A 21,354-nucleotide genomic window follows, 5' to 3' on the forward strand; every position below is an offset into this window, starting at 1 on the left:
CGTATATCATAAAAAACTACAGTGGGAAAGAGTGTTTCATTTGAGTCCACTTTTTTGGATAAGGCCACCTTAGCCATGTTAACCATTTACTCCTCTTCATGACCAGGCCTGCGTTACTTTAACTGACAATTGTGCGGTCGTGTGACACTGTGTCTAAATAAAATTTGTCTTTTTTTTTTTCCCACAAATGGAGCTTTGTCTTGGTGGTATTTGATCACCTCTGCCGATTTTTATTCAAACAAAAAAAGGCTGACAACTCTTCTAAAGAAAAAATATTTTTACTTTCGGCTACAAAACATATCCCAGTAAAAAAAAAACTGTAAAAAAATCAAATTTCTTCATCAGTTTAGGTCAATATGTATTCTACTACATATTTTTTGGGGGGAATGAATAAATATATGTGTGTGTGTGTGTGTGTATGTATGTATGTATGTATGTATGTATGTATATATATATATATATATATATATATATATATATATATATATATATATATATATAAAATATACATACAGTGGGGACGGAAAGTATTCAGACCCCCTTACATTTTTCACTCTGTTATATTGCAACCATTTGCTAAAATCATTTAAGTTCATTTTTTTCCTCAGTGTACACAAAGCACCCCATATTGACAGAAAAACACAGAATTGTTGACATTTTTGCAGATTTGTTAAAGAAAAACTGAAATATCACAGACCCTTTGCTGTGACACTCATATATTTAACTCGGGTGCTGTCCATTTCTTCTGATCATCCTTGAGATGGTTCTACACCTTCATTTGAGTCCAGCTGTGTTTGATTATACTGATTGGACACCTGTCTATATAAGACTTTATAGCTCACAGTGCACGTCAGAGCAAATGAGAATCATGAGGTCAAAGAAACTGCCTGAAGACAGAATTGTGGCAAGGCACAGATCTGGCCAAGGTTACAAAAAAAAATTCTGCTGCACTTAAGTTTCCTAAGAGCACAGTGGCCTCCATAATCCTTAAATGGAAGACGTTTGGGACGACCAGAACCCTTCCTAGAGCTGGCCGTCCAGCCAAACTGAGGTAACTGGGGAAAAGAGCCTTGATGAAAGAGGTAAAGAAGAACCCAAAGATCACTGTGGCTGAGCTCCAGAGATGCAGTCAGGAGATGGGAGAAAGTTGTAGAAAGTCAACCATCACTGCAGCCCTCCACCAGTCGGGGCTTTATGGCAGAGTGGCCCGACGGAAGCCTCTCCTCAGTGCAAGACACATGAAAGAGACCAAGATAGAACTTTTTGGCCTTAATTCTAAGCGATATGTGTGGAGAAATCCAGGCACTGCTCATCACCTGTCCAATACAGTCCCAACAGTGAAGCGTGGTGGTGGCAGCATCATGCTGTGGTGGTGTTTTTCAGCTGCAGGGACAGGACGACTGGTTGCAATTGAGGGAAAGATGAATGCGGCCAAGTACAGGGATATCTTGGACGAAAACCTTCTCCAGAGTGCTCAGGACCTCAGATTGGGCTGAAGGTATACCTTCCAACAAGACAATGACCCTAAGCACACAGCTAAAATAATGGAGTGGCTTCACAACAACTCCGTGACTGTTCTTGAATGGCCCAGCCAGAGTCCTGACTTAAACCCAATTGAGCATCTTTGGAGAGACCTAAAAATGGCTGTCCACCAACATTTACCATTCAACCTGACAGAACTGGAGAGGATCTGCAAGGAGGAATGGCAGAGGATCCCCAAATCCAGGTGTGAAAAATGTGTTGCTTCTTTCCCAAAAAGACTCATGGCTGTATTAGATCAAAAGGGTGCTTCTACTAAATACTGAGCAAAGGGTCTGAATACTTAAAACCATGTGATATTTCAGTTTTTCTTTTTTCATAAATCTGCAAAAATGTCAACAATTCTGTGTTTTTCTGTCAATATGGGGTGCTGTGTGTACATTAATGAGGAAAAAAATGAACTTAAATGATTTTAGCAAATGGCTGCATTATAACAAAGATTGAAAAATTTAAGGGGGTCTGAATACTTTCTGTCCCCACTGTATATCTCTATCTCGTACGGACCTGCAGAACTGCTTCCAGCTGGTGAGGTCCGTATGCCGTACAGACCTCATATTCCTCCCTGTGTTATAAGCTCATGGTCACTTCAGTGACTATAAGCTTATATCAGAACTGTTTAGCAGACTCTGCTGATCACAGCTATTCCCCCCCAAAAATATGCCCCCGTCGCTAGTATGCTGACTTGGGTCCCTGCTTTAACCTAAAATACACCCCTTCCCCGCCTTACTAATCACTGTAGCACCTCTATCAATCTCTCTACACTAATGCCTCACCCTCGCACCGATCCTGCCCCCCCCCCCCATCCTCCCCTCACAGCTTCCCTCCTCTGCCCTCCCGCTGGCTTATATGCTGCAGGAGGGAACCACACAGCGGGAAAAAAAATGTGTAAATGTGTTTACCAGCCCCCTTTCTTTCCTAGATCGGTACCGGTCTCGCTTATGTTCAGCTGTCATGGTGGCATAGTAAACAGTGTTTACTCTGCCCCAGTTTATGAATGAATGGGAGCCTCCTATGTAGAGACTTCAATCCATTCATAAGTATTGCATCTGAGCCTGGGAGAAAGGGACTGTTTAGACCCCTAATGTCTGTCTTTTACAAACTCTGAAAGCTGTAAGTGAGAAATGAATACCTCCAGATTTTTAGAGCACTTTTTGGGTACGTTCGATCTTCATCATTTTTCAAAAAGGCGCAATTTAAAGTTTAGAAATATTTGTTATTAACTCAACATTGGTAAGCTTTTATATTTAGTAGGGATTTAGTAGAAATTTTGTAGTAATAGCTGTGTTTTTATCTGCTAATAATGGTTTGTGTATTTTTAGCTATAATATTGTTTTGATAAACATTTGCGCAAATATCACGGGGCCTTAAAAATTAGTTGCACCTTCTTTTTATTCTACAGGTCATGTGCTTTCAGAAAATATATGGTTTGTCTTTTACAAATTCTTAAAGCTGTAAGGGAAAAATGAAAACCTTCAGATTTTTAGAGGAATTTCGATATTTACACTTGTGTCTGTTTTTTTTCACTATTTCGCAAAAAGGAGCAATTTAAAAGTTACAAATATTTGTTATTGATTGCCTCCACATGCCCCAGCTCTCCTGAAAATGCCCACTTTGCAATATATTTGAGCATCTAAAAAATAACACATTTGTAGCTTGGGTGCAGTTCAGCTTCAACACTTGCTATAGGCACAAACGTGTCATACAATAAAACAAATTTGTAGCCATAAAAAAATGTGATTTGAGATATATTTTATGTTAAGACCTAAATTCAAACATTTATATATAAACACATGTTTGGACATGTTGAAATAGTTGACATTAATCCTTTAGTTTGATGCTTGTTGTAAAGGTACCGTATCTGTCTAATAGCTTGCTAAATTGCATTGCTTTTTGTAATGCTACTTGGTAGCTGATTATAATGCAAAACTCAGGGACTTGGAGAAATTGTGTGCGTGTGTGTGTGTGTGTGTCTAAATGGACTGGACTGAGTCAGAGATAAACAAAATAAAATAAATTTTTCTTAATCTGATTTATAAACGGCAAGAAACACAATGCTGGTTTGGGACTCATACCCTTGCACTCGGCCTCTCGGTAATATGTTTGGTGCAAGTTCACATAGAGGACAATGCGGAGAAAGATCTTTAAAGCAGAGTGACGGCGATTTTTTTTTTTTTTTTTTTTTTTTTTTACAAATACTATAGCTTACAGGTCTAGGATATGTCCCTTGGCTGTCGGGTGCTGCCGCCGCCGTCGTCCTCGGTAAAGGAGTCAGGAAGTGAAGCCTTGTGGCTTCACTTCCTGGTTCCCTACTGCGCATGCGCAACTCGCACTGTGCTATCCCACTGGTCCCTGCTGTGTTCTGGGACCCATGTGTATCCCAGAAGACAGCGGGGGGGGGGGGGGGGGGGGGGAGTGGCGTAGGCACCCACGGGTGGCTCTGGTATCTATGCCTGGAAGTGGGAGAAAAATACCTGTATTCGACAGGTATCTGCTCCCCCCTGAAAGGTGGCAAATGTGACACCGGAGGGAGGGAGGAACTGGAAAAGAGGAAGATTCATTTTTGAGTAGAACTCCGCTTTAAAGTCTTCATTGTGTGGCTGTGTCAAAAGATAACAGCATCTGCTCTGCCAAAGAGGAGGTGTAACAGCCCTTTTTGTCACTTTTATTTTGGTTTGGGGTTCCCTTTAATATTCATACCAGACCCAAAGGGCCTGGTAATGGACTGGGGGGGAACCCATGCCGTTTTCGATGAGTTTTATCTATATTGCCAAGACCCGACAATTCATTACAGGCGCTATCAGTTTTAAATTACTTTTTTCCTTTAGAAATGTCATTTTGCTGTAGTACTCTTCTAAACACGGGAAAACTGCGCCACTTTACAGGCATACTATAGACACCCCCCAGGCACGATATTTAAAGCAATATTTCATTTTTATTGTTTCACTTTAAGCATTATTAAAATCACTGCTCTTGAAAAACATCTGTTTTTAAAACTTTTTTTTGCATTTATACATGTCCCCTGGGGCAGGACCCGGGTCCCCAAACACTTTTTATGATAACTTGCATAATAGGCCTTTAAAATTAGCACTTTTGATTTTTCATGTTCGTGTCCCATAGACTTTAACGGTGTTCGTCCGAATTTTTTGCCTGTCTGGATGTTCTGGTGCGAACCGGGGGTGTTCGGCTCATGCTTACTCGCCGGTGCATTTTTTTAAATGTTATTAAATATAGAAATGTGTACATAAGCCACTACAGCCATTGTAAATTATCTACCTCAAAAAAGGAAAAAAAAGGGTGGGGCGGGTTAAGGAGCGATAAAAGATCAGCCACACAAGACGAGAGGAAATTTGCATTGAGAGATTTAGCAGTAAAGCAGAGGCACTGTAGTAGAGCCTGAGTATACAGTTGGTATAGAAACGAATCACCCCCCTTTTAAAATAATCAAATTTTGTTGCTTTGCAGCCTGAAATGAAGATGCACAGTTTTTGTTTTATCCAGCTGTACTTCAATTTTAGTCTCCTCTGACCATAACACCTTTTTCTATGTGGCAAAGCTCAGTTGCAAGATGCATTTTGGCAAAGCTCAGTTGTGACTGCATGTTTGCCTTTCTTGAGGAATGTTTTTCTTCTTGCAACTCCCCCATACAAGCCACATTTGTGGAGAATTTGTTACATGCACACAATGATCGCTCTGTCATAAATCCCTGCAACAGCTTCAGAGTTGCTGTAGGCCTCTTGTTAGCCCCTCTGACCAATTTCCTCCTGGATCCTTCATCCAGTTTGGAGCGACATCCTGATCCAGGGAAGGTCTGTGTTATACCAAATACCATCCACTTCTTAATAATAGACTTCACTGTGCTTCTAAGCATTGAAAAAAACTTTTAATTTTTTTTTTATCCTTCTCCTGACTTGTGCCTGTCCACAACTTTATCCCAGAGATCTTTTGACAGTGCCTTGCCACCCATAGTTGATTGTTTGCTTCATTTGCACTACCAGGGACTGAAATTCTCCAGGAAAGCTCTTTTCATGCTAAGCCAATCAAAATGACCACAGCTGACCATAGTTGAAAGTCATATGGCTTTGTCTGCCATTGAGAAGGTGATTAGCTACACCTGATTGAGTTTACAAGGCATTTTTAGGAGGGGGTTATCCTTTTTTCAAATCAGTGATTCTGTTTTTGAGTTTTGTGTTTGTTTTTTTTGACATGGTGTTATATCTTTTGCTTGGATGTTATAAGTAACTACAGTGGATAAAACAAAAACTGTGCTTGTCTTCATTTGAGGCTGCAAAAAGCAACAAAACATTGTTTATTTTAAAGGGGGTGTGGGTCTGTTCTATACCCAATGTATATTGAGAAAATATGGCCATGTCCCTTTACATAATTATGAACGCTATAAAGATTCAAAGTTTATTGAAACATTTTCAAACATTGATATCATAGTTTACATCAAGCTCATCTTTTTTACCTGTAAAATTTGTTGTAAAGATGATATATTCCCTAAGTTTTTTTTAAATAATTTAATGATAACATTCTATATAAGATTAATGTCTGAAGTGGCACATGTGTTTCTTACTGTTCATTTATTATAAATTTCTCATATGTTTCCTTTATCCAAAACCTATAATTCTCAGTGATAAATATAACATGCTAAAAGAGACAACACTTGCTGCCCTTTTAGATGTTAGCTGTGTATCAAATATCAGAGTTTTATCTGAAATATAAAAGTTTGCCTGGCATCCATATCTTACATATAAATAAACCTTTTTTACAATTGTAATATAAGATGTTAAAAATGAATCCTGAGCATACTTGATGGCAAAAGATTTGAAATTGAGAGTGTGAAGGTCGTTTCATGTTATCCAACCTTTTTTCACAATGCCTCACGTGTGCACTGTAAATATCTGTAACCTAAAGCTTGGCCATACATGGAGCGAATTTCTTTCCTGCAACCATGGGATGCTGGAAAGAAATTTGCTCGATTTCCTCCATAAACACAGGCAGTGTTGACAGAGGAATCCCTCCCCCCCAGCCATTGTATTTGCAGCCCCCCCTGCTGAGAGAGGACAGTGATTATTGCTAGCAGCTATACCAGCCAATAGCAATAATCGCATGTAAAATCTGGTAGGCTGGTTGTAAGCGTTATGCCCCGTACACACGAGCGGATATACCGTCGGAAAAAACTGGGATAGTTTTTACAACGGAATTCCGCTCAAGCTTGCCTTGCATACACACGGTCACACAAAAGTTCTCTGAATTTTCGACCGTCAAGAACGCGGTGAAGTACAACACTACGTACAGCCACGAAAATGAAGTTCAATGCTTCCGAACATGTGTCAAATTGTTTCCGAGCATGCGTAGGAATTTTGTGCATCGGAATTTGTACAGAGGATCGCATTTTCGGATAGGAACTTTTCCCGACTGAAAAATAGAAAAGCTGCTTTCAATCTTTTACTGGCTGGAATTCCGCCAGCAAAAGACCGATGGAGCATACACATGGTCGCATTTTCCGACAAACTCTCATCGGAGTTTTGCTGGCGGAAATTCCGATCGTGTGTACGCGGCATTAAGCTTAAGCCTGGTACACACAATGAGATTATCAGACGAATCATTATTCTTTTTTATTTATTTATTTATTTTTTTGCATGCTAGTCTCCATATCAAAAATGAAGAGGTTACTAAAGTTACAAAAATTCTCATACAACAGAATAAAAATTCGGAAGTAATTATTGTATTTGTATTGTATTTTTGGCCAAAAACTGTACTGATTAAACTAAATCTTATGATTTGGTATCGTACGAGAAAAAATTTTGTGTTTGTCCCTTTGGATAATTTCAGACGAGCTGTGTACAAACGATCAGATTATCGCAGAATCACTTTGAAAGCGGTATTTTTTTGTACGATTTTCTGATTGTGACTAGGCTTAAATCTGTCTGATCTTCGTTATTTATTTTTTTTAATCCGTTACTAATTTACTGCTGTTATGATTCTTTAAGGACTACTTGATTAGTGACCTATTGAAGACTGGCTGTTGTCAGGTAACACATTGAGGCATGGCCATTATCAGTTCACTGCATTTAGTTGTGCAGCTTTTTGTTCTTGATCAGTGCAGTTCAGGCTATTAGTTTCATCTGCTGTTAAAGGATCGTTTTGAGTGTCTTCTGGGGTGTTGTCTGCACAGACTTCCTCTCTCTTGTCCTCCTCGGTCACTGCTAACAGGCCAGGCTTCTCATACTCCTCTACTGGTTCTTCATTTTTTGTCCAGGCCTGTCTCTTGTTCCTATCGTTCCTTATGGCATTTTGGGCCATAGCACGTTCTTGACGTTTTCGCCACCATATGTGTAAGCAGCCATAGATTAAAATGCAAGCTATAATAAGAAGTATAATGCTGCTTGTGAGCCAAATACCTAGTGCTAGATCTTTTTTCTTGCTGTTTACAGTTGCTGGATCTTGGCCTAAAGTGTGAAAGATTTTGCACTGGTCACTGGATGGACTGGCGGACTGACAAGTCACACACAGGATATATGTTGTGAGAGGGGTGAGGTTCTCCACAGTATAGAATGTCCGGCTTGTAGGAATCCGCTCCTCCTTAAATTTCTCTCTGGAATACCCAGACAACATTGTATTCCAGTTTGACTGATACATGACACTATAGAAGCTGTCAGCACAGCTTGCGATTGATGTCCAAATGACCACAACCGTGTTGGCTGTAACATTCTGAACAGAGATGACCATGGTATCTTGAGAAATTTCTTCAGCTGAGGTTACCATGAAACTTCTGAAACACAAAAACAATATTCTATTTAAAGTGTATCTAAACCCTGTGTATGCACAGGCACTTCCTTTCTAAGGCCTTGTTCACACAGGCAATAAAAGCAAGCAGTTCAGCCACAATTTTGTCACTTCCAAAGGAACAGGCTGGCCACTCAGGTGAGTTAACATTGCCGCGGTTGTGATGCTGTCCTGACCATAAAATAATAAAAGTGAAAAATAACTACACACTCACTGAAACATACTGTATTTTGATGTGTAAAAAAAAATCTATCATAAGCAAAACATCATTTAATTGATCTGTCATGTTTGTTTCTAAAAAAAAAAAAAAAAAAAAACATGGTCCATCAGTATTTTATTTATATTGAGAATGTAATTCCCCATTTCCCTGACACCTTTATTTAGTCCAAATGCCTACTGTGTACAGTATATATTGAGTAACCCCAGTGACAGTGGTTTGTAGCATTACCTTGTTTGCTCTGTCTCTTATGAGAGAATATTAGAAAAAGGGCAATATTGTACATTATATACATATTTGTCTGGCCAAAATGAGAATCACAATTTTTTTTGCTTAGAATTAACATCATGAGTCTCTCAGGATTCCCGTGGCCTAACATCTTTCACATTATACAAAAAAATTGGGCTAACGTTACTGTTTCGATTTTTTTATTCATTAAAGTGTGCTTTTTAAAGAAAAATTGCATTTGAAAGACCGCTGCGCAAATACAGTGTGACATAAAATATTGCAACAACCGCCATTTTATTCTCTAGGGTCTCTGCTAAAAAATAATATATAATGTTTGGGGGTTCTAAGTAAATTTTATAGGAAAAAATACAGGCTTTAACTTGTAAGCAACAAGTGTCAGAAAAGTGTCGTCCCACCCCCCCCCCCCCCCCCCCCCCCGCTGTGAGAAGACAATTGCTCGGCAGGAGGTATTCCCCTGTCAACACTGTGTTGATGAGGAATCATGCATATTCCTTTTCTTTGCACCGTTTATAGGCTGCCTACAATGAAGCCATGGGTTGCAGGAAAGGATCCCTGCTGCTGAGCAATTGTCTGCTCCCAGCACAGCGGGCGGGTGGTGGAAGCCATCCCTGCTGGGAGAAGACCATGGTTATTGCTAGCGGCTATAGCAGGGAATCTGGCAGGCTGGTTGTACCCAAGTTGATCGATCTATCAACTTGGTACATTCAGCCTGCCCACACACTGTTCGGATCTCAGCCAGTTCCTGCTGAACCAGCTGAGATTCGACCAGTCTATAGCCAGCCTTTCCAACATGATCTGGCTATCAATTGTATTCATATTAGTAATCATTTCTATTTCTTTCCTCTGCAAATGCCAGTGGAAGTAGTTTATCTAGATTCTGCTATAGCATTTGATACTGTACCTAATAAATGTTTAACCTATAAATTAAAGTATGTTGGAGGTGATGGAATTGCATTTGCATGGACAGGAGGAAACGGTTACATGAACTGGTCCAGAGAATAGTGATAAATGACTCATTCTCTGAATGGTTTTAAGTGGTATGCCGTAGGGTTCTGTCCAATGCTATTCAGTTAAGAGCCATAATTCAGTGGTTGCTGATGAAGTCAAAGTTTTCCAGGAAATAAATTTGGCACAAGATTTAGTATTATAGGAAAACCTTGACAAAATAGGGGATTGGGCTGCTACATGGCATATGAGGTTCAATACTGAGAAATGTAAAGCTATGCAGTTGGGTAACAAAAATTCACATGCTAAATACACAATAGGTGCGGCTACCCTGGGAGAATCAGTGATGGAAATGGATCTGGGGGCGCTTGTAAATCAGACTTCGCAATAGCATGCAATGTCAAGCCACAGCTAACAAAGCTAGCAGACTACTGTCATACATTAAAAAGTATACACATTCCAGAGGTAAATCAATAATTCTACCCCTTTACAAAACACCTGGTTCAGCCTCATCTTGAATATGCAGTCCAGTTTTGGTCACTAATCCTCAGGAAGGATGTTGAATTGGGATCTTGTATAAGGATTGGTTATATAGTTTACAGCTTTTCACGCTGGAGAAGAGCTGAAGAGGGGATTGGATTACAATATACAAATCGGTCAACGGTAACTCCAGTAACTGTAAAAACTGTTTACTGTAAGGTCCCTGAGAAGGACACGTGACCACAAGTTGAGGTTGGAAGGAAGGTTTAACCTTAGATTGTGAAAAGTGTTCTTTACTGTTAGAGTATTTAAACATGTGGAACTCCCTCCCCCAGGAAGCGTTACTAGCTGTGAGTGTCGACAATTTTATAAAAAAAAACTTTTAGATGCCTTCCTCAGGAAGCAGACTTTTACAGGGTTATGGGAATTGTTAGGGAATAAAATTCAAATGCACATACAAACAGTGGTTAATTTACTAAAATTGGAGAGTGCAAAATCTGGTGTAGCTGTGCATGGTAGCCAATCAGCTTCTAGCTTCAATTACATTTTGACAAAAAAACTATAAGCTGATTGGTTTCTATGCAGAGCTGCACCAGATTTTGCACTTTCCAGCTTCAATAAGGTGTCCGTTTATGAAGCAGTGATCAGCGGTGATCCCGAGGATCACCGCAGATCACAGTCCATAAACAGTTTATGAAACAGTGATAATCGGGGGAGAACATGTTTGAACTTGTTCTCCCGCCGATTATCTCTACACACCGAGAATCCTCATGAATGACACAGTAACGGCCAGTTTATGAAGCGGTGATCTCACCGCTTCACTGGCGATCTGTGTCAGAATTCACACTCCCAGGTTCACCAGCTCAGAGGTGGTGAATCGGGGAGTGAAGAGGAAATCTGGGGGGATCTGAGGGGGAAGGAGGAAGATTTTTAACTTCCTTATGCCTCGTTCAGACCCCCCAACACTGTAAGCATGTCCCCCTGTCATATTTATGTGTATACATATTTATACATATATACATATAATGTGTATATGTATATATATATCATGTGTGTGTGTATACATGTATATATAGTGTGTGTGTGTGTATACATATGTGTATAATGTAGGGGGACACATTATTTTATTAACATTAATCCATGCCGTTGAGCGGTGATAATTTATCACTGCTTGATAAACTGACATCTGGTGCTGTAATCCCGTAAAGTCTCACGAGATTCCAGTATCAGGGGACGTTCTCCACTATTTGAAGCATTTGTAGATCACTTCACTCCTCCAAAGGTGAAGCGATCTACACCGCTTCATAAACTGGCACACAGAGGAGAAGATTCTTCACTGTGAATGCCGGAGAACGAAGCAGTGAATAGATTTCACTGCTTCATAAACGGACACCTAAATCAACCCCATAGGTTGTACTGGATGGAACTGTGTCTTTTTCAACCTTGTAAACTTTCTAGTGGCTATTTTAGAACTAATCTATGGATATTTCACTTGTGCTTGTATGGTTTGAAAATCCTCAGTGTAGGTAGCTGAGTAAGTGCTTCTCTTTACCAAAGATCATACAGTGGACATTGATTATTTTCATCTGTTGATTTGTCTACACAGGTTGCTTTTTGCATGGTCATTTTCTAAATGTTTTCTGCCGATATTTATTTAAACAGACCTATTTCATGAAGTTCTAAAGAACCAAAATGTATTTATTTTAATAAAACTAGTTGATGGTTTTGGTTCCTCTGTAGGAAAAGTGCAGCATAATCTGTTTTAGCTGCACTGTGCTAAAATTTAATCTCAAATCATCCTATGTCCAAAAAAAAAATCTGGGACCTTGTGGAAAAATTCCTGTTTGTGCCCATCTCTACTATATCAACCCTGCTGGCAATCTACAGTGTCAGATGTCCATCCATTGTGTTCTGCATATGGCTAAGTGAAGGTTGTATGTAATTGATGTCCATCCGTTATGTAGCGTATACATATGGCTAAGTGAGGCTTGTATGTCACTGATATCTGTCCATTATGCATTGCATGTGGCTACGTGAAACCTGTATATCAGTTTGTGGTACAGTGTGAACCTTTTTCTTTCTTTTGTTACATGGTGCAAAGACAAAGCCATGACCATCAGAATTTCCTAGTGAAATGTATCACCCTCAAAGGGTTAAAAAGTCCGGATTTTACTTTCGGCTTAACAGAAATAGCTACATTATAGTGTCTGAATTATTTGAAATATATACTTGCGAGTGGTCACCCTTAGATCCAAATTCTTGTGTTTGTGACAGAGGTATGTATGAGACAGCTGCAGAGTTCATTTAACATGCTACAGCTTAGCAAATGGGCTTTATGATGGATTGACTCAGGCATCCGTTCTTACAGCTGTGTGTGTGGAGTGTGAGTTGTATGTGTGTCTATTTATATTGTTTACTTTTTGCCTGTGATACCGATATGTACAGATCTTTACAAATGTCTTTAATGTAGGTATATCAGATTATGTAGTTACAAAAGTCTAGTTCTCCTTTGGAAAGCCAACATATTTCATCTTTTAATAGTACCAGACAATTGAGAGCTGATTTCTAAATTGCCACTATGGGTTATCACACTTAATTTATATTACATAAAAATCCCTGCACATTTGCAGATTATTATCTGATATTACTCTGATGGCTGCATTCTATTTCTGGAATCATGTTTCCAAGAACAGCACTTCCAAAATGTGTTTTCATTGTATATGTATGTGTGTATGTACGTATATATATGTGTGTGTGTGTGTGTGTGTGTATATATATAAAAAAAATATACACACAAACATATATATAATATATTTATCATTTTATGCCAATTTTGTGACATCCAAGTTCTAATGATGCTGTTCTCTAGACAAGTGTGTCATCAGTTTACTGCTAATAAATTCCGCTCCTTCTATACACTGTACACTTTCCTTCTCATTTGGAATAGTCCGTATGTTGTAATTATTAATCTAGAAAAATACATTTCAAAGAACAAATATGAAAACTCTATCTCTGAAAATCCTGTATTCTAGCTGTAAAGTAATATCCTACCTTAGGTGTGGAAATGATGTATGCTCTTGCTGTATGAAGATCTGTCTGATGCAGTATGCACCTGTGGCTTATCGCTGCCTGCATTCCTCAGTTTGCCAGCTCCCCATGCCCATCACGTCTATTTCTGTTCTCCAGGGACACTGATAAAGTGACTCCTTTGTCTGTGCTGCTTGAATTCATGTGTGAATGCATATTCCCTTGTTCAGTTGCCTTGGTTTTCAAAGACTTATATAGATGTTTTTTTTCTCCCTCCCCCCTCTACAGCCTGATTTACTTTTCTGCCTTATGCTCTCTTCCTTTAGGAAGAGCACTACACTCTAGTATGGCCCTCCCCTATTTGAGATGTCACCAGACACTAAAAAGATAGCATGTCATTCAAAAAGGCTGTTATTTTTCCAAAGTGAAAGTTTTTTTCTTGTTCCTGTCTTCCTGTTCAGCATTTGTGCATCAGGTGACTGTTTAAAATGCTTCCTGGTGCCTTTTTGCATGTATAATATTTTTTTTTTCTGTATGACAGAAGGAAATATCTTGCTGCAAAAAAAGTGGCTTACATAGCTTTAAATTATCCTGGGAAATTCCATGTGCACATACGTTTTATGCTTTTGCATGTAGAATAATATTTTAATGACTTTTTATTATGTATTTATCTTAAAGAAGGAATCCTGGCTAACTGAAATCTGGGGCCCATTTATATCGCTAAATTAATGCAAATACATATTTATACTCTTAAATACTATGTGGCCCTGCCCACTCTCTTCACTGTATCATGGTGTCTGAAAAGACAGGTGAAATTAAGATTTTTTTCTTAAAGCATATCTTTTATTCCAAAGATAGCTCTTAAAATGGTATGGATCAATTAGATTCTTCTGCCCACTCTGCATGCCATTTATCAACTGACATTGGCTCATTGACAAAAGGAGCTCTGCACGTGTAGATCACTTTCTTGTTAGATCCTGGTCTGCTGTCATGGCCTGAATGTCAGATCTCCACTCACATGATCAGTGAGAGTTCTCTCTTGTGTATGTAAAAAAAAAATCAAGAATTAAAAGTGTGATCTGTGACAACATTGTGGGTAAAGTATGGTGAATGGACACCACGAAAAAATCAAGCTCCCATTTTACTTGGCAACCTTTTGGACCCTGTCTAGCCCTTTATCAATAGAAAACTGATAACTTTTTCCTAGCTTGATAATTGCTTAGATATGGTCTAAAAATGTGAAATAGGAACTTTTCTACTGCCATGCTTTTGCACTAAAGGTGAATGACCTTTTAATATGGACAAAGTCCCGTGTGCAGATTTACATTCGAAGTACATAGTGCACCGTCCAGCCACAGCAGCTGTCAGCCTCTCATCAATTTTATCAGGCTGCAAGAAGCAGGGCTGGGTGGTTTACCTGTGCTTTCCTCCCACACCTAAACACAGGAATCTCATGCATCTGGGCTAAACGCCCACTGTACATGGGGTCTTAGCCAGCTTATGGAGGTCATTTATGTTTTACATGTTTAGAAGCCATTGTAGCCCACTTGGAAAAAAAAACAATGGTTGCAAATTGCAAACAAGAGTGACTGCCACAATGCAGTTACTCGCTCTTACTGGATGGTTCTGTCTGAAGTTTCATTCAGATGAAGTGAGCCTGCAGGCATGCAACTACTGCTTTTTGTTTAGATAACCAATTGTATTTTTGGAACCGTTTTTGTGTTAATGTTTATTTTTAAAATCAAGATCTTTTACAGTGGGGAAAAAAGACAAAAACAACTAAGAGTCGGTTCACACTGAGGCAGCACGACTTGCAGCGCGACTGCCTCAAGTCACCCCCAAAGTCGTACAGGAACCTTTTCCTAAGTCGTAGGGACTTGCGTCGCTCCTATTAGAACGGTTCCATTGTACAGAACATAAAATAAAATGCGGTAAAAAAGCTTTTCATTTGAAATCAGTTTTGACAGTGCATAGAATTGTGCAGTAAATAACTACTGCGGTAAAGTTTTGATAATGCGGTAACTACCGCATAATTTCAAACCAAATTGTACACGCGCTGCACTTATCAAAATAAAAAAATAAGAAATTTCCAATAAAATATTAATAAAGTGATATTGTGCTTAACATATACAAAATCTATTAATACTATACTATACGTTAATGTGCAATAAATTTCAATAAATGAATAAATAGGTAAAGGTGCTCCAATAAGCCTGTGTATTGCAAATATTCCACAAAGCTTGTGCAATTTTCAAACATTAATAGATAATTCAACACAAACATCCATGCAATTTAGTGTTGCATCCAAGCATATCAGTGCTGCATCTATGCAATATGGTGTTAGTGCAATGTATCGAACAATAAAAAGTTAAAAAATACAAAAAAACGCATCCATGCGATTTGGTGCTACATCCATGTGATTCTATGCAATTCAGTACTGTGTTGCTGTGCAATGATCAAATTTACAGTCCGATTTAGTGTTGCATCCATGCATTTCAGTACTACATCTATGCAATATGGTGTTAGTGCAATGTTCAAACAATAAAAAGTTAAAAAATACAAAAAAACGCATCCATGCGATTTGGTGCTACATCCATGTGATTCTATGCAATTCAGTACTGTGTTGCTGTGCAATGATCAAATTTACAGTCCGATTTAGTGTTGCATCCATGCATTTCAGTACTACATCTATGCAATATGGTGTTAGTGCAATGTTCAAACAATAAAAAGTTAAAAAATACAAAAAAACGCATCCATGCGATTTGGTGTTGCATCCATGTGATTCTATGCAATTCAGTGCTGTGTTGCTGTGCAATGATCAAATTAACAGTCCACAGATCTTCCACAATCCATTCATGTGTTATGGTGAACACAAACTAAAGTGCTGTGCGCTCATACAAGTGCTCCCCCCCAGGTGATAGCCCCTCACCTTAGGGCGTGCGACCTTGCAATTAAGCTTGGTCAGAATGCGCCTTAGAACCTCTCTGGGTTCGATGTTATATGCAGGGTCCTGGATAGATTTGCACTGGTGCCTCTGTTCCTCACAGCAGTCCCGTTTGTACCTCAATATATCAACACAAAAAGGACTTCATGGTGCAGTATGTACTAAATTTAAATCATAAACAGGGGGGTGATGACAATCACCCCCTGATGAAGATACGAAATACCCCTTGTATCGAACACACGTAGGGGAAGGGGACAGGACGGAACTTTATACATACAACCTGTTGGGACAGATTAGTACGCCACCCCATACCGGCCGCTGTTGCCCGTTCGTCTCTGCTGTTTTAGTGTGGCGCCCTTAAGCGCCTTGTTACAGTGAGTACCCATTGCGGGATTTATTTATGATTTTAATAAATTTAGTACATTGTACCCCTATTCATTCACCAGATAAAGTGTCAAAATAAAAAAAAAAGTTTTTGATAATTCCTTAAAAAAAAAAAAAAAAATGTCCCTGAAGTAGATCCAACATCAATTATGATGCCCTCCACACCGCCGAACCTGAAAAAGAAGAGGAGGAAAAAAAACCTGCCCTGACGAACACTCCCGCCGATTGCCTGATCCTGTCTGGCAGTTCTTAAAGAAGAGTTCCTCTCAAAAGCAGAAATTCCGCTTATCCGCCTCCTCCCCCTCCTCTGGTGCCACATTTGGCACAGTTTTTGACAGGTACTTTCCCCACTTTCGGGAGACGGGTTTGCGGTCCGGTCTCTCCGAAGTTCAGCCCCCTCCTCCTTCCTCTGCCGTGGGACCAACTAGAAATCGCAGCTCGCTTCACTTATGTGCAGTAGGGAACCAGCTGTGAAGCCGAAAGTGAAGGCTTCACTGCCTGGTTTCCTTACCAGGAATGGCAGCGGCTGCACCCGACAGCAGAGCTGAAGATCGGCTGGGTTACCGACATCACGGGCTCCCTGGACAGGTAAGTGTCCATATATTAAAAGTCAGCAGCTGCGGTATTTGTAGCTGCTGACTTTTAATTTTTCGTGGGGGAGTTGGACCACCCCTTTAAATAGCTATGGGGAGGGGTCACCAGGTGGCCCATCCCCTTGTGATGTCACCAGCCTGGCGCATGCTTTGGATATGATGTCACGGGGCGGGGCCAGCCGGTGATGTCACCGGGTGACCCCTCCCCCTTAGCAATTTAAGAACAGTCAGGCAGAGGAGCAGGCAGTTGGCGGGAGCCTTCGTCAAGGCTGCAGGTTTTTTGTTCTTTATTTTTCGTGATTGACGTTGTATTTTTAAATTAATTTTTTTTTTTTTTTATAAGACACCTTTTCACACTGGGACGTTTTTCAGGCACTTTTGCGGCTAAAAATAGCACCTGGTAAAGCGCCTGAAAAACGCCAACCCCTGTAGCCCCAGTGAGAGAGCCCAAATGCTTTCACACCTGGAGCGGTGCGCTTTGCAGGACATTAGAAAAAGTCCTGCAAGCAGCATCTTTTCGGGCGGTGTGGGAGCGCTGTATACACCGCTCCTCCACCGCCCATGCCATTGCAATTAATAGGCACCGCTGCCAAAGCACCTGCAAAAGCGATTCGGCAGCGGCGCTTTATGGGCACTTTTAACCCTTTATTCGGCCACTAGTGGGAGTTAAAAGCACCCGCTAGCGTACGAAAAGCGGCACTAAAAATAGCAACGCTTTTGCCGCTAATGCCCCCCCACCCCAGTGTGAAAGCAGTCTAAAGAAATTGTCAAAACCCTGTGTTTTTATTTCTTCTTGACACTTTATTGGGTGAATGAGTAGGGGTACATTGGGTGCCACCTTGTTAAAGGGGCTTTCTCTCAGAAAAGGGTCTGATATGGATTTTGGGGGAACCCCACGCTGCTGCTTTTTTTAATTTGTCCATGGGGTTCCCCTCAAAATACATACCAGACCGGGGGGTGTTTGTTTTTTACATTGTTGCCCTACTTATTCACATGGGGGGGGGGGATCTGAGTGCCACCTTGTTAAAGGGGCTTTCTCGAAAAGGGTCAGAATGTTTTCCTAACATTTCAACCGCTGACAGGGTGATGAGTCATCTGTCAGGGATGTGGCGGCCAGCTTCCTGGCCCGTACCTTAGCAAACCAACTATTGGGGTGGACCCACACGTTTTCTGACAAATATTGCATGCTATACCTCCAGCAAAACCCTGGTGATAAATATTACATGTTTTTTTACTCTCTGTTCAGTTTATGAATTGGACTTAAAGCTTACCGCATGGTATTTTTTCTCTGTTTTATAATGTTTATTTTTTAAAAATTTTTCATTTTAAACAATATACATAAAGGAAATTTGAGGAAAAGGAGTGGACATTCTATACAATAAACACATCCATTAAAATATGTCCTATCCTTCTCTGTTTTAACTTACCCTATTGAAATCTGACAGCGTGGTAATTTCTTATCATTTACTAGACTTTAAAGTTATTCCAAGTTTCAAAAAAATCCACGATCAAAAAATTCCCCTCTTAATGTATCCCCAAAACATAGATTCCCCTGCTAGCCTAAGTAAGGGTATCTCTAACCCATTGTATATCAATAATTATCCATATTCCTAGTAATATAATGATCAACTAACATTACGATCAAATTTTACCGCATGGTATTTTGGCAATATTTACATTTTTCGTTTTTCATTAAGCAGTAAATACCAGCATAATCATGGTTTGTTTTTGTTTTTTGTGAATTGACCCCAAAGTTTCCCTTCTAAATCAAACTAACTATTCCTCCCACTTGCAGAGCTACAGTACCTTGAAAAAAGTATTTCATACCCCTTGAACTCTTGCACATTTTTGTCCTGTTATATGGGATTTTATATGATAGACCAACACAAAGTGGTACATAATTTGAGGGGGTGTGGCTACCATCGACATGGCCGGACGTGTCTCAGGAGAGCTCTGCCAGCCACCCATATAATCCGCATCAATCCTGCATATTACTAGCAGCTCTCACTCTCCACAAATTTGTTTCTTGAGGTGCCCAGACATTATACATGCAACGCAGGCTTAAATTATGAGCAAGGCTACCCCCTCTACACCAGCGGATCACCTTAAAGAATTTGCCTGCATGGAGAGACAAGATGCATCAGTGGCCCTCTTCACACGTGGAGCAGCGCAGCAGCTACCGGAGCTACCCCGAAAGCCGGCACATCGGTGGCGGAGAAGACAGGTAAGCTGACCCTGAAGCAAGTACATGCCCAGCTTCTTGAGGCGATCACCTCCAGTAGCACCTCCCTGCCAGGCAAGATAGAGGAGATCAAAGTGGACATAGGCCCTCATGAGGACATGACTTGCAGCATGTTAGAGAAAGGGTGGCAGAAACTGAAGAGAAGAATTTCCACCTTGGAAGATGATTTCTCCCCTTTCCCTGGTTGGGTGACAGCTGCTGAGAAACAAATCTTTTTGGTCCCAAAAGCTGATGACCTTGAAAATCGTCTTAGACGCAACAACCTCAGGATGGTGGGGCTCCCTGAAAAGGCTGAGGGCCAGAACCCAGAAGACTTGTGGAAACGTGGCTAAAACTACTTTTCCTGATGCCAAGTTTTTCTGCTGCCTTTGCTGTTGAGAGAGCTCACAGAGTCCCAGCAAAACCCCCTATCCCTGGCAGCAAAACCCCCTATCCCTGGTGCAGCTCCCAGGCCAATGCTGGCAAGAATGCTCAACTGTAAAGATCGTGTTCTGGTGCTTCGTAAGGCCAGACAGAAAGGCATGATCGACTTTGGAAATGTGCAGATCTCCATCTTTCTGGATTTCTCTATCGAATTGCAGAAGCGAAGAGCCACATTCACAGAGGTTAAACGGAAGATGAGATCTACTCTATGGCTTTCCCTGCTCGGTTGAGAGTGATTGATGGTGACCGTGTGCGTTTCTTCACTACCCCTGATGCAGCTCAAGAGTGGTTGAATGCAAAACGGCGTCAGTCCTGATTATTCTGGAATAGCATTGCTGTTGGGGAGATTCCTTTACTTTGCCCTAGATCTAATTTGTTTCCTGCAACAAGTGCTTGATAGTAATCCTATTACATGCAAGCTCCCTTTTTGTTTGTTTCTTTTGTTTTCAAGTAAATGCCTTTGCTGCACTGGCAGTGAATGTCTGCAATTTTTCTATTTCCTTTTTCCACTGTTTGGAGCAACATACTACTGAACTACAGACTACCATTTCAATCTAACACTGGGTTCTTATTTTTTTCACCACAGTTAGTTTTTTTTTTTCTGCATTGCCATTTTTAGTAGGTTTCTGAGTTTCAGACTTATTCTAGTCATACCTGGTGTGTTGCTGCCCTCTTCTGGACGAACCTGGAACTCCTTATCCAAATGGCTTCTGTTGGCTACCTACTAACCAGTGAGGGGGGGGGGGGGGGGGGGGGTGGGGCGCGCTCTGAACGCTGGTAGTATTATACACACTGCAATACGGGTATTATGTGCATTTGACACTGTTCAGTCTGTAGAATGTACCCCCTTTTTTTTTTTTTTTTTTTTTTTTTTTTGTAAGAGCAGAATATGCTGTTGCAATGTACAGGTAATGCCCTGTTGACACTTCTTATCTACATAGTCAGTCAACAGTTACTAGCTACATCAGTTGATTAAGGGTTTGATTTTGGTCGCAATCGTTATGCCACTTGCCGTTTTTTGTTCATTGGTACATATATAGTTTTACTGTCAGCATGTAATGAGATAAAATATATATCTCATTGTTATTTCCTGATATGCTGAACATCAATTTTCGATTGTTTGATGGCTAATCTCTGTACCTTTTTGTCATGGAATGTGAGTGGTCTAGGTACCCCCCCACAAGCATTCCCAAGTGTTTACCACAATACTTATATCCAATGCTCTATATACGTATAAACCTTGTGAGCTGCCAAATCTAAAAACTCAAAAACCCCAAAAAATAAATAAATAAATGAAATAGCTGCCAGCACTCACCACTTTCTCAAAATGTGACAATGTAAACATATACTATTAGTGCAGCACATTGGGTATATGTTTAAATCCAATGCTCACCTGATATGTCTTCAGGAGACGCATTTGACTCCTGAACACATTGATCACCTCAAGGCTCTAAACATGATTTAATGTTTTGGGATGCCTTTAAGGCGTATTTGAGAGGGGCTCTTAAGTCCACTATATCAT

At 40.2% G+C, this 21,354-nt stretch overlaps 2 protein-coding genes across 4 annotated transcripts in view; one reads left to right on the forward strand and one right to left on the reverse strand.

Annotated features, from left to right (window-relative positions):
- The window catches only part of CYFIP1 (cytoplasmic FMR1 interacting protein 1), a 210,402-nt gene that overhangs the window by 150,784 nt on the left and 38,264 nt on the right, over positions 1-21,354 (forward strand). The gene's annotated exons all lie outside the window — the stretch shown is intronic.
- On the reverse strand, positions 3,945-13,760 carry FNDC9 (fibronectin type III domain containing 9). The gene is made up of 2 exons (XM_073614608.1): positions 13,271-13,760; positions 3,945-8,314 (listed from the first exon to the last, which is right to left on the reverse strand). The coding sequence occupies exon 2, from the start codon at positions 8,305-8,307 to the stop codon at positions 7,600-7,602; it is 708 nt and encodes a 235-aa protein (XP_073470709.1). The 5' UTR covers positions 8,308-8,314; positions 13,271-13,760; the 3' UTR covers positions 3,945-7,599.

Source organism: Aquarana catesbeiana, linkage group LG02, assembly GCF_042186555.1.
Source record: "Aquarana catesbeiana isolate 2022-GZ linkage group LG02, ASM4218655v1, whole genome shotgun sequence".
Classification (NCBI taxonomy): domain Eukaryota; kingdom Metazoa; phylum Chordata; class Amphibia; order Anura; family Ranidae; genus Aquarana; species Aquarana catesbeiana.